At 39.5% G+C, this 14439-nt stretch overlaps 1 protein-coding gene across 5 annotated transcripts in view; it reads right to left on the reverse strand.

Annotated features, from left to right (window-relative positions):
• Positions 1 to 14439, reverse strand: part of ARID1B (AT-rich interaction domain 1B) — a 525082-nt gene that overhangs the window by 57806 nt on the left and 452837 nt on the right. For all 5 annotated transcript variants that reach the window (XM_042445231.1, XM_042445228.1, XM_042445230.1 and 2 more), the window contains one exon: positions 443 to 549. In XM_042445231.1, the coding sequence (XP_042301165.1) occupies positions 443 to 549 (107 nt within the window). The remainder of the gene's footprint in view (positions 1 to 442; positions 550 to 14439) is intronic.

The raw sequence follows: 14439 nt of genomic DNA on the forward strand, positions 1-14439 counted from the left end.
GAAAATATAAAGCTGTTCGCCTTATTTTTTTATCAAATAAGGCAGGAAAGCAAACTATTAAATATGTTGCTGCTGAAACAGCCAAAACAGGAAGCTTGAACTGAAGATAGAGAAAAAAATGGCTGCAAGTATCAAGACTGAGGTAGGATCCACTTTTAACCCACCCAGCGGCTTAGCTGAAATGCCAGACAAGATTTTGCTGATGTTTCTTTGCCCCGTGAGTTAAATGCCATAAGAACTAGTAACTTTCACATCCATACAGTGCAGAAAATAAAATAAAATAACAAAAATAAGAAAATAAACAAACAAATAAATAGCACGTCAGTGAAAAAGGGCATGCAGGTATAGAACAGAAAAGGGCGAGCTCAAATCAAAGAATGAGAGAGAACATAGCAGAGTTCTGTTGTGCCAAACCAACACCGCATGCAGCAGAAGGAAATACCTTTTTGCTCTCGGACTGAGGAGGACCTTCTTCTTTGCCATCTGGCTTGAGAGGAATGGGCAGTTTAGACTCACCAGGAGTCATCATATCTGCAAGACCCATTGGTGCTAATCAAAAACAGGAAACATGGTTCAGCATTAAGGATGACTTCCTTCTGTTAAAAACTGAGACAAGAAATGTAGCATATGCGAGTACTCTTTTTTTTAATGGAAGGCTAGAAGTCCTTCATATTTCAGAGTTTCAGAAATATGTTATAGGGCGAGTAGGGAGAAAATGTTCTTGAACTAATGGTTCAATATAGTCAGTTTACAAACCTAAAACACTTATGAAACATAAAACTTTCTGCATGTGCAAATTGTAACATGTTTAATTATATATAGAAATGTACATCCAACCCATGTATGTCCATCATATTAATGTTGAAAAATTATGACCAACATCTGTGATCTGTGGACTGCCACATGTTGTTTAATTCTTGGATTCATGGTCTCAGGTATGAGCATCTTCCTCACTACTACAATGTTTTTGAATTATTTACCTATATCAATTTTAAATGAAGAATTCAGCCACATACCCTGAAACAGTGATGTTACTGAAAACCTACCGTGCTTGTTAGCATTTATCAGTTACTATGGTGGTACATATACGTACATACAATAAAACTGTATCCTGGATTATCCAGGTCCAAGGAAGATTTTCTAACAGTAGAATTGTAGGTGAAATGGAGTAATTTGATTCTCATGAAGATGTGGATTCCACTGGCGAAATACATTCTCCATCATTTGTCTAGTTCTGAGTGATCACTCTTTGTTAGTCAGATCTCAGTGAAGAACATTCTGAGAAGCTACTTCTGACTTGGCAAATTTGGATGGTTATTTTATAAGTGGAAGCTAACGGCACAAGGCTTACTCCTTCCTACCTCTCCTTACCGTCCCTATCATAGGCTCACAGGTCTATCTAACAAGCAGAGTTGTGTTCTGAATTGAGCTCTTGCACCTATGGGTTCCCTATGGGGTCAAATCTGTGGGCCAATAATTCAAATTTAATTTATTAATGGAACAGAGGTGTGAATTATTCTCACATCACCTTTCTTCTAATGAATTAAGGTCTGAATTGGCCCCTGTGGCATGTTATCTGAAGCACAATGAAATCCTTATGATTACACCATAAAAACCACATAATATTTCTCTAAGCCTCTTTGTTACTAAATCCCAGGCCTGAAACATACTCAACTGCAGTTACATTCTTCACTTGTAAATTATTCTGTAGAATAGCTTTGTGGCTGACATGGGCATTCTGCTCTTTTCCTTCTTAAAGAGATCAGCTGGGAAAACAACTCAATACTGATAATTTTTGTTCAGATAACACTTATGCAGTCACTCTACAGAGGTGTGCCAAACGACCATTCATTTTCTTCCCAGGATTTTGAAGATGTGAGAATTACTGTATAAAGTGAACATGGAATTTGCCACCTGAGATTGAATGGCAAAAGGAACATTCAGGCTGAAGATATAAATTATGCCTTTTCTCTCTGCAATACAGAACTGTGTCCACTTACTCAAAAAGGTGGAAGCTCATGTTGATTTTTACATCAGGCTCTATGGAATATTAAGATTTGTCTCAGACAAGCTTCTTTTCAGCTCTTCCCTGCCAAAACACACCCCTCTTGTAAATTTTTCATCATACATTTTCACTTCTGTCATAAACTCCATGCCCAAGCCATCAGTATTTCCCATTTAGTAGACTATGGGAGCTCTCCCCTCAAATCTCTCTACTGCCTCTTCCTATATCTTCTCCTGTATCTAGCTGGACATTAGCTATTACATTTGAAGTTCTCCACTCCTCTGTCTCATACTATCCTTTGGTCCTTGTTAGCTGTCATATCTCTGCCTGTAAGCTTTGTTCCTGCAGTGATAGCCACGTATCTCTTCCTCTCTTATGTGATTCTGTACACACTGCCTTTCTGTCCCCGTTGTGTGAAAGTCTCTCCTTGATCATGTCACCTCTCATGGACACACCACCTCTGTTATTATTTAATTCATTTTGGAGGGCCTTTGCCAGTAGATAACTCAGATACAACTTCCTCAGTTACATGGCATTGGAATCCTTACTAAACATGTTTAGGACTACAGCCAAGACCTGCAATCCTATATCAAATTACTTGGGAGTAAGGCCCACTGAACTCAATAGAACTCCCTTATGAGTAGGCAAGCACACAAATTATAAGATTAATCCTTGTTCTTAATTGTGGCCTACTTTGAATTTGTTGGTTACATCTTGTTGCTTAATTCTTTTTAGAAGCCCAACATTCAATATTATTATTAGTTAAAATTTTCACTTCTGTGACTCCACCCAACAAAAACAACAACAACACAGGACTACATTAATCTACACTTGACTAGAGTATGTGAGCAAGGGGGTTCTGTGTTTGTTACTGAATATATTAACACTTTAACTAAAAGATCTTTTATACTTTATATACTTTTGTAACTATGCAAAGCTTTCTCTGAAGACGCCAGCCACAGATGCTGGCGAAATGTCAGAAACAAACTCTTCTAGAACATGGCCACACAGCCTGAAAACACCCAAAAAACCTATGCAAAACTTGTTTTTAAAAAACAGAATGAAAAGGCTTACTAATAATTGAGATCAAAATGTGATGGATATTAGAGAATAATAAAACTTCAGCCTGATTGTTACTGGACTGGCATGCTCTTCTGCAAAATGGTAACGTAGCAATCTACTCAGCAGCCAACATGTGGGAGTACAAGCCAAAGGGGAAGGGGGGAGCTTTAAAAACACTTCACAGATTGCCCACTACAAAATGATTATTGCACATATTCATGTATTACTATGTTTTAGAAAATAATTAGTTTTAATTAAAGCAGTGAGACAGCAAGCAAGACTCTGGCGAATAAGCTGGCAAGCTTCATGGTGCTAATTTGCTAATATCCTTAACATCACTTTACTGCAGGTTGGGAGAATGGTTCTGCCAAAAAACCTGCCCAGCCATGTGCCATATGACTTTACAGTTAACTATGCCCTCAATACACATCTCTGGACTGCGAGAGGTTATTTTTATGTTGCTGCAATCCAAATAAGGCATAAAAGAGATCAAAATGCAGAAAATAGCTTCTGTCTAAATATATTAAAAATGGGAACAAGATGTTTCTTCTTAGATAATGGACAAAAATGCTGCTAGAATTAGCCAAACATTCCAATATTTTTTAGGAATGGACATACGAGACATAAGAATAGTTGGCTGTCCAGATCTTTTGGGTGTTGGTCTACGATTCCCACTTGGTATTGTGGATGTTGTCATGCACAATATCTGGAAGGCCAAACGTGCCCCATATTTTCTGCTGGACTCCAGTCCAACTGCTACTTTAGACTAGAGTAAGCCTATTTAATCAAAGATATTTACATTAAGTACTGACTTACCATCAAGCAGTGATTCAACCTGTGCATTCTAGCTTTAGATCAAACAAGATAGAGCTCATGATATCCTCCAAGAAGCTATTCTGAGTAATCTGTGGTTAAATTACTGGCATATTATCCCTACCTGAACTACACAATGGTGGCAATCTGAACTCTTTGCAAGTTCATTAGATGCAGTTTTGTAAGGGGTCATGGCAAACTTTCCTAATTAAACTTGCACTAGTGGTACATATTAGTCTCCCTTATCTGAAATGCTTTGGACCAGAAGTGTTTTGGATTTTAGATTTTTTTTTATATTATGGAATACCTGTATATGCATATACGCACATAATGAGATAACTTGAAGGTAAAACTCAAATCGAAACATAAAATTCATTAGTGTTTCATACACACCTTATATATATTGCCTGAAGGTAATTTTATACAGTGTTTTTAATAATTTTGTACATGACACAAAGTTTGTGTACACTGAACCATCAGAAAGCAAAAGTGTCACTGTCTCAGCCATCCATGAGAAAACATTAGTTAAAAAAAAAAAGTATTTCAGATTTCCAAATTCCGGATGAGGAAGACTCAATCTGTAAATTAATCAGAAGCCTATCTGGTTGTTCACAGATTTCACACACACACACACACACACACACACACACACACACACACACGGGGGGGGGGGAGAGACTGGAAAGTTGCAATTAAAAAGCTGAATGATCAATTGTGATCCAAAGAATTATGCATAGTACAATGCCTTTGAAATACCATTTTTTAAAATATTTGCTTCAGTCAGTAAGACTGTGTATAAGAAGTCTTCCATGTGTAGATTCTGATGTGCTTCTGTACACATATCACCTCCCATATCAGAATACGTCAATTTGGTGGCCCACAGCTGGATTAAGACCAGTGTGTCATCTTAAAAAGGAAGTGCTAGTGTAGTTTCTAAATGGTTAAAAAGAAAGCCCAGCTTTCTTGAAGCACTCCTATCATTTCTTATAACATCTGTACGTATTTCACTGTTCTTTGCTGAAATGTTGCTTTGTAAGGTCTTTCTTACAAGAATACTCCTGAGTGATTTGAAGCTAGCATCTCTTTGCTTTCTAGTCCAATGACAAACCGAGGGCAATATTTTGACCCCTTTTCAAACGGTGAAAGAACACCATTGTCACAACTTCAGCAAATTAAGGTGCACACACGTGCACATCCTTCTGCAACTACAATGACACTAATGATCCTGCCCACAAAGTACAGAACGAAAGATGTAAAACATAAAAACACATGATAACAGTGAAATCGGTGACTGAAAAGTTGTTGCAATGTAGAGTGAAGAGGTTCCAAGAACTAGCCTCAGGCTTTATTATAAGAAGTTGAGTTAGAATAATTTTAAAAAAGAAAATATGGGTCAAGGTCCTAAATTACTATACCACACCAAACTCAGCATACTCAAAGGCAGATACAATATGAGTTAAACTGCAGTCAAATAGTGGTGGTGTTTCCTCCCCCTTTTTCGCTAAAGGCTTAGCTGTAAGTATCAGAAGATAGTAAAATACTGTAGCAAAGTTCATTCATTGCCTTTCCCTGTACTATTAACAAGTATCATATTACATTTCCCTACAGGGAGGGATCTGCTTTCTTAATACTATGGTCTTTTATAGCGAGCCTCCTTGAGATAGAATGAGGGACTGGTCTGTTTTAGGAATGGCAATGATCTTCTAAAGCCATAACTGACAAATGCAGGTCAGAAAAAACATGACATGGAATTAAGGATTCTTCGAGGAGAGGCCAGACTTGTGTCTTAAATATTCAGGGCATAATTAACTTGGAACTTTAAAAGAATATCCAGACATATCTTCCTTTTGATCCATACAAACTTCCTTATACCAAATCAGACCGTTAATACAACCAATCCAGATCTGTACTACTTTAACAACAGTTTTCTTTTACTGTTAGTACTCAATAGCAAGTGTGGGCAACTGTAAGAAATGGAGGGGATGCACTGGCTCTCCAGGGAACCTTGAAGATCGAATTAGCTGAAACCAGTGCAGCTGTTCTTTCTTTGGGAGACAGCTTTGGGAGATAGTTGAAATGAACAAGATCAGAACTGCTAAGCCAAATTTAATATCAGTGCCCATTTAAATTTTTAAAAGCAAAAGTAAAAACAACAACAACAACAACAACAACAACAACACCTTGATACTTTTTAAGGCAATCACAAGTATTGATTATAAAAGTTGAATTGGATCATTTTTAAGTGTCTTTGCCTGCATTTTTACTACAGTGTGGCACCAGGGCTCTCTGACAAAGAAGGCTAAATTTCTCACAAAACTACACATCTCAGAATTCCATAGCATGATGCCATGGCAGTTAAAGTGGTGTTATATGGGATTATTTCTTTAGTATGAATGCAGCCCTTGAGGCACCTCTGACTTAAGGCAGCTCTGGCCCAAAACACATGGCCAAAGGTTGCAGCTTCTAGCCACTTTGGGAGTGTACAGATGACGCACACCCTTAGATCATTTGGAAGCTGCTCCGAGGCTGCCACCAGGAAAAGAAGTGGTAAAAAACTGCCCCTTGTCAGTGGCTCATTTGGGATCACAGAGGTGGTCTGCTTTCAGAGTGGGTTGTCCAGTCGCCACAATCCCCAGCCAACCGAGGCTGGAGCAGCCAGAGAGCTTTCCAAGTCACCAGTCTTCTTCACCCCTCTATCATAAGGTCTACTTGGCATGATTATTATTTTTCTTATTTGTGATTTGTTTTTAACTTTGATGTATTGTTATGTACTTTTTAAACATTTTTTTTTACTGTTTAATTTTATAGTTGGGAGGGAGGGTTGGGTTGGGGTTTTGTGGGGCTTGTTGTTTTTATTGTTGTATATTGTATTTTCTTTGTTGTTACCTGCTGCGATCCTCAATCGGAAGAGGCGGGATATAAATTATTATTATTATTATTATTATTATTATTTATTCCAAAGAGGTTTGCTATTGCTTTGCCCTAAGTCTGATAAAGTGTAACTAGTCCAATCATAGCCAGAGAGTTTCCGTGGCCAAACATGGATTCGAACCCTAATTTTGAGCCCAACACTAAAAACACTCTACCATATTGGCTCTTTGTGTAAATGTAACAATAATTTTATGTATCATCACCATCATGTATAAACAATGATTTTATGTCTCATCAACATGAAAAAGGACAATTAATGGTAAGTAATGCGAGCAGTAAAAAAAAACAACCCATTCTGTTCACGAAGTAAAATTTTAATATGTGCTTTCTCTCTTTAGAGAAATTTCCCTTATTTGTTTTCCTTTGGCACTATAACTGAAGAACAGAGTGGCCACATTCATATTCACACTGGCTATTTACATAATTATTTACTATATTAAAGATCTGTACTGTTTAATATTCAATGTTATTTAATAGCTATATCAATAGTGACACTATTTAAATAATTGTTCGCTCACTGAAGATTAACAATTTGGCCTAAATCCAATTAAAAGTTTCAACTAGAGTAGGCCCGTGGAATTAAATGCTGAATGGTAAACGACTTTAACTGTAAATCCCATTAATTCAATGGGTCTATTCTAGCAACTAGATTTAAGCCTCTATCTCTACACAAGAGATTTTATTCTGGCCCCCTATAGCCTAAGGAACCTTTCCTGTTACTGTTGTATTTTCCTGGGCCATTCACCATCTCTCAGCCTAACTCACATCATAGGTTTGCTGTGAGGGCAAAAAGGTTGGATGATCTTGAGCTCCTTAAGAGGGAAATGGGATGTAGTAAACAGAATGAATGAAAAGTAAGTAGTACTATTTCCCCCCCCCCCCCAGTTCAGTTCATGATGTAAAGCAGTGCTGCCATCTTGATTATGTTTACTGATGTTAAATATGCTCTTCTTGGGATAACAACTCTTATCCTGAAAGGCAACTTGTAAGAATCAGACTAAAAAAAACTATGGACTAGCTGCTTCATAGCAGAGACAGCCTTTCCAGATATGAACCATGGCACATGCTTCCAATGCCAAAATCTGATCCTAGTACAGTACATATATAATAATAAAGAATGCAATAGCTAGGGAGAATGACCTTTCTTCAGTGAATAAACACACGGGCAATTCACTCAAGATTTGCGGGTGGTGAATGCAGCTCCTTACATGATATCCTCACACCCATCTAAGCTTAAGCTTTGCATCGGATCCTTCGACCCTTCCCCCAAAATTCACTTATGTGAAAGATGACCACATAATTGCCTATATTCCGTGGTAAAGCAACTGCTTCCAGCCATGTGACTGTAGCCAGTATCACCATCCATCCCTTGTGCAACTGCTTCAACAAATAAAAAGTGGAAGCTTGGTAATGTTGGCCTTAATCAAGTGGTCAGATAATTGCCATTCTGTGTAGCTACAAGAGCTAGGTGAAATTTTTGAACTATTATCATGGAGTTCCTGTTTGTCTGAGCCCACCTACGTCCCCCCCCCCCATGAATAGATAGTAGTGATCTAATAATGGCTGCCTGGTATTTTCATATCATGTGCTGCCAACTCAGGATAAATACTGACAAGGCAATGTGTCATTAATTACTCTAGACTTGTGATATCAATCAAGATAGTAAACTCCTCTTGTTCAAGAAGGCAAGGTCAAGAGGCAGACTTCTACATCTGCCTGAGAGGAGGAAGCCTTTTCAGTTAGTACATCAGAAGTAATGCTAAAAGCTAACTCAAAAAATAATTCTCTAAAAAATAAACACTTTAATCTATGAAATAAATGTCAGTCTTTGAGACGTGATCAGCTGGAGGAGGTGCAGTGGGATGATGGAGAATCAGAAGAAGCCCTTTCAGTCTGAACGTTCTGTGTGGATATGACTTCCAACCCCAAGGAAAGCCTTAATGGAGTAAAAGTCACAGTGAGGGCAGGACTATTGTCTTTGCTGGCTTCAGGAAGGAAACTCTACGAAAGGTCCAATTTCCCCCTTTCAGTCAGTAGAGGGAAGGAGCCCACAGGAAAGTAATGCCCATTATCAGTGTTCTTCAATGGGTGAAAAGAGGGGCTTGTGACTTGCTGAAACATCTGAATGCTGAAAGTTGCATTGCCTAATGCATACATTTTGATTCTGTAGTGATGGATAAACACAGAGGGGGTAGCCCTTGTGGCTGCCCTGCAAATGGGCTCTAGATAGATGCTGATCAAAGCTTTAGATGCTGCTGAATCCCCTTATATGCAGCTGCTGCTGCTGCTGATTTATAACACCCTGTTTACTAAAAGAGCAGAACATCAAACATATACAGCCAAAGACAAAGACAAAAAATACACAACACTATAAATATACTTAAAATCCCCAAAATCCCACCAGCCATTACCCATCTGAGCAACCTCTGGCACAACTAAGCAGCTTAATCCGATGAATCAGACAGGAAGGTCTTCAGTTCCTTATGAAAATGGGTGAGTTACTCCTCCAGCTGGAGGTTCAAAAGAAGACTGTTACACAAATGCAGAGCCAGATCATGAAAGAATTGAAGCTTTGACAGAGGAACAGACAGTACTCTTTTGCATGTCGATATTAAATTGCTAGATGGTTCATACCATGTTAGCCAAGTACTGGGGGAGATTTAAATACAGAGCCCTAGGTATATGAACCAACATTCTGAAACAGGTCCTGGCCTGAACTGGTAGCCAGTGAAGGACTCTACAAGAGGAAGACACTTATAAATATTTAAGGAGATTTAAAACCCAGATGGCACTGTTCTAAATTAAAGCCAAAGGAAAAGGAAACCAAGAAGGCAAATCCACCCGTAGGCTATTATAATACTCCAGGTGTGACACAACCAATGCTTGGACAAACCTACAGATCATATAGATGTTCAAGAGATGGAAATTACATTCCTTTGCTGTTGCCCGGGGATGCAGAGACAAATGATTACCCAGCAGAACTGTGAAGTTCTTGGCTGACTCAGAGAGGTTCTTCTGACGTTCATCAAAACAGGAACCACTGTGCAACACTGTACACACAGTGGAGGACATGAAAGACAGGCTACTGGATGGTCAAGCTGCAACACTGAGATCTCATTTTTTCCACATTCAGCTTAAGGTGGTCATCCAGAAAGAAATGCTCAACAAGCAGCCCATCATAGACTTGCATACAGACAGATCAATTGATTTGAAGCCTGGAAAATCTGTGAGTCATCTGCACAAATGTGATACTGAAAATTGAAACCTGAAATAATAATAATAAAAAAAAATCCAAGAGGATGGGTATATAATGAAAAAAGAAAAGGACCCCAAACTGATCTGTGTGGTACCCCTGCAGTTAAAGGAAAAGCTTTTGACAGAGATTCCTGGAATGAATCAGAGGAGAAATGATCAAACAATACACACACACACACACACACACCATGACAAAGTGTTCCCTGTTATTCCCAATGATGTCAATAGCAAGATTTGATGATCCAAAGTGCAGAAAGATCAAACAGGATCAACACAAATGTTTGATACTGAATCTTAGTCATGAGAATATAATTTACTACAAGAGGCAAGGCTGTTTCAGTGGAGTGAACTATATGAAACCGTGACTGAAATGCAACAAGAAGATCATGTATAGTCAACTAAGTCATCAATTGGGAAATGGCAGCTCTCTTTAAAATTTTGGGAAGAAATGGGAGAAGAGACATAGGACAATAATGCCTGAGACTTGTTCCAAGAAAAAACATTATCCAGCACTCAGAGGTTAATAGTGCATCTTTGGCTTATAGAACAGAAGCAGATTCCTCAAGTGTTTAATGCCTTGTATGTGTCCAACCTAAACCTTAAATGATGTACGTATAAACATCTGTCTTGGGCCAAGGCTTTTCTCTGGCATGGAAAGGGTTACGGCAAAGGTTTGGCTGTATTATGTCCTGACAGCAGTAAAATTCTGAGTTGACCTTGCTGAGGAAGAATCAGTCAGTCCTGAGGATCATTCTATCAGGTAAACGATGAACATTTCCTTCCAGGCAATGTTACTCCTTTTACTATTAAGCGAGAGAGATCACCACGAGTAAGGTTGGTTACCCAGTTACCTCTTCCACAAAGATGGACTTGATGGTTTTGAATGACACTTTGCTACTTGAAGCACAACGCTGAAGTAGATGGAAACCTATGTATTGCTAGAATCATAGAATAATAGAGTTGGTTGAGACCACAAGGGCCATCCAGTCCAACCCCCTGCCATGCAGAAAATCTCAATCAAAGCATCCCTGACAGATGGCCATCCAGCCTCTGTTTAAAGGCCTCCAAGGAAGGAGAATCCACTACACTCTAAGGGAGTGTGTTCCACTGTCAAACAGCCCTTACTGTCAGGAAGTTCCTCCTAATGTTGAGGTGGAATCTCTTTCCTGGAGCTTGCATCCATTGTTCCGGGTCTCTGGAGCAGCAGAAAACAACCTTGCTCCCTCCTCAAATATTTAAACAGAGCTATCATATCACCTCTTAACCTTCTCTTCTTCAGGCTAAACATCCCCAGCTCCCTAAGTCGTTCCTCATAGGGCATGGTTTCCAGACCCTTCACCATTTTAGTCGCCCTCCTTTGGACACGCTCCAGTTTCTCAACATCCTTTTTAAATTGTGGTGCCCGGAACTGGACACAATATTCCAGGTGAGGCCTTAACAGAGCAGAATAAAGTGGCACTATTACTTCCCTTGATCTAGACACTATACTTTTATTGATGCAGCCTAAAATCGCATTGACCTTGTTAGCTGCCGCATCACACTGTTGACTCATGTTCAACTTGTGGTCTACTTGGACTCCCAGATCCCTTTCACATGTAGTCTTGTTCAGCAAGGTGTCACTCATTCTATATCTATGCATTTTATTTTTCCGCCCTAAATGCAGTACCTTACATTTTTCCGTGTTGAAATTCATTTTGTTAGCTTTGGCCCAGCTTTCTAATCTATTAAGGTCATTTTGAATTTTGATTCTATCCTCAGGGGTATTAGCTACTCCTCCTAATTTCATGTCATCTGCAAATTTGATAAGTATGCCTCCAATTCTGTCATCCAAGTCATTGATAAAGATGTTGAATAGCACTGGACGCAGGACAGGGCCCTGTGGGACCCCACTGGTCACTTCTCTCCAGGATGAAAAGGAGCCATTGTTGAGCACCCTTTGGGTTCAGCCAATCAACCAATTACAAATCCATGTAACAGTTACTTTGTCAAGCCCACATTTCACTAGCTTGTTTGCAAGATTGTCATGAGGAACCCTGTCAAAGGCCTTACTGAAATCAAGATACACTACATCCACATGTAAAGGCTGCCATCTGCAGGAGTGAGCTGATGACTGGCATCTCATGTCACTTGATATTTGCTGGATTCTGCTCAGCCAATTCACTTGTATGTTCAAGTTGCCCCTATGTATTCTGCTGAGATGGCTGTCAAGTGAGTTTCCACCCAGGTTTGTAGGCAAGTGGCAACCCTTTGCAGTCCTGGTGTATGCATTTCTCCCTGTCCATTGATGCAAGCTTCTGCTGCCACATTGTCAGTCATGACCAGAACATTCTTCCCTGTAATGGCAGACAAAAATATTTGTACTGTGAGCTCTATCCAACTGACTGGGTGAAAGTTCTCCATCATTGTCTAGTCTTCTATGACAATGCTCTGACAATGTGCTTGTCTTGTGAAATGGATCCAATTAGTCTTCTTTAGAAGAACAACTTTGGACAGAGGGTTTATAGCTCTTCCTCACTGGAAGGATCCTGAGGAACTGTGTGGCAGGAGGGGGGACAGGGAAGGTTTCTGGGTGACTGTCACACAGTAGGTAAGAATGAGCCATTAGAGAAGGCTAAATGAGAAGCCAGACCAAAAAACTGAGTTGATTTCCATGGCTGCAGTTCCATGGACATGAACCAAGAATACTGGAAATGCTTACTTGTCGAATGTGATCAGCCAGCAACTCTCAAGAAGCTTGTTTGTGCATTCTGAGAATAGGAACAGCCTCCTCTCTTTGATAACCAATCCAGGCGTTGCAACCTTTAGATGGAGGACAATTAATTTTTGCCCCCGGTTGATAATGAAACTAAAAATGTGACGGTGGTTGTCATGTACTCTGCTGCTTTTTTTTCCTGGTGGAGCCCATGATGAGGAGACTCTTTGAACAGAAAATTCACACAAAGTCCTTAGATGGCTAACCAAAATATCCTGGGTTTTTCACAAATTTTGTGAAAATGCCAGACAACCTCTACTATGAGGGATGCTAGTATCTTGCAGCTGTTGGATGGGTTGGATGTAATGTGAATTCACCTACAAATAATTGCAGGGACACTGTAATTTTAAAGAGCTGACTGGTTACCAAATACCATTTAATCTATTCACAGTCCCTTGATGTGATGTGCAGGTATCTGTGTTCATGCTTGCTGCTATGTGTAATATACAAAAAATTAAACTCATGTATCACTCAAGTGAGAACCAGAGTGGTGTACTGGTTTGAACACTGGACTATTGCTTTGGAGACCAGGGTTCAAATCCTTGCTTGGCCAAGGAAATCCACTGGTTGACCTTAGGGAAGTCACACTCTCTTAGCCTCAGATGAAGGCAAAGGAAAATCTCAGAACAAATCTTGCCAAGAGACTCCTGTGATACGTTCACCTTAAAAGGTAAAAGTAGCCCCTTGACATGAATGTCTAGTTGCAATCGACTAGAGAGGGCAGTGGTCATCTCTGTTACTAAGCCGAAGAGCCAGTGTTGTCCAAGGACTGCTCTGTTGGTCATGTGGACAGCATGACTGCACCGAATGCTGTTACCTTCCCGCTGAAGCGGTACCTATTTATCTACCTGCATTTGCATGCCTTTGAACTGCTATGCTGGCAGAAGCTAGGACTAGTGAGAGGAGCTCACCTCATCATGCAGCACTCAGGCCTCGAACTGCCAGCCTTCCGATCATCAGAACTGGCATCTTAACTACTAAGCCATTGCATCCCGCTAAGGTTCACCTTAGGGTCACCATAATTCAGAAACAACTTTAGGTAACTGACTGTATGTTTATATCGTCTCCTTAGAAATGCAATGATAACAGCTAAAAGGTACATAACTTCTTTAATTATTTGATCTGAAAGTTGTTATATCTATACACAACAGAATTTAAGCAACACCTCAGGAACATCTTTGTTCTGAATTAAGTTCAGTTCAGCATTTCAGTAGGATTGTTCCACTTGTTTGGTTGAGAGCCTTGAACCTATTGAATGTCCAACAAATGCCCTACTTAATTCTGGGGAAACTATCACAATGCACATTTTGCTTACACCACTGACTTTGTGTGGATGTTACCTGATGATATGAATCTGCTTCACAGGTATTACTAACCCATGTTTTAGTACTATGTGGATGAACTTGAATGAGCTGAGTGAAGCATCAGGTTTTCATGTTACTTCTTCCTTCCCACAAAATTGGAATTCTGACTGTTTCACTTTTCGTTATAAGTCAGTGAAGTTGGCCTGCTTGAAACCTGACCAGAATTTGTCTTTGAGGTATTATGGGGACATTTTAGCTTATGCAGTAGTGATAAACCATTATTTAGTTGTGTGTGGACCAGATCCAGATTACTTTAA

The sequence above is a fragment of the Sceloporus undulatus genome, chromosome 1, assembly GCF_019175285.1.
Source record: "Sceloporus undulatus isolate JIND9_A2432 ecotype Alabama chromosome 1, SceUnd_v1.1, whole genome shotgun sequence".
NCBI classification, from domain to species: domain Eukaryota; kingdom Metazoa; phylum Chordata; class Lepidosauria; order Squamata; family Phrynosomatidae; genus Sceloporus; species Sceloporus undulatus.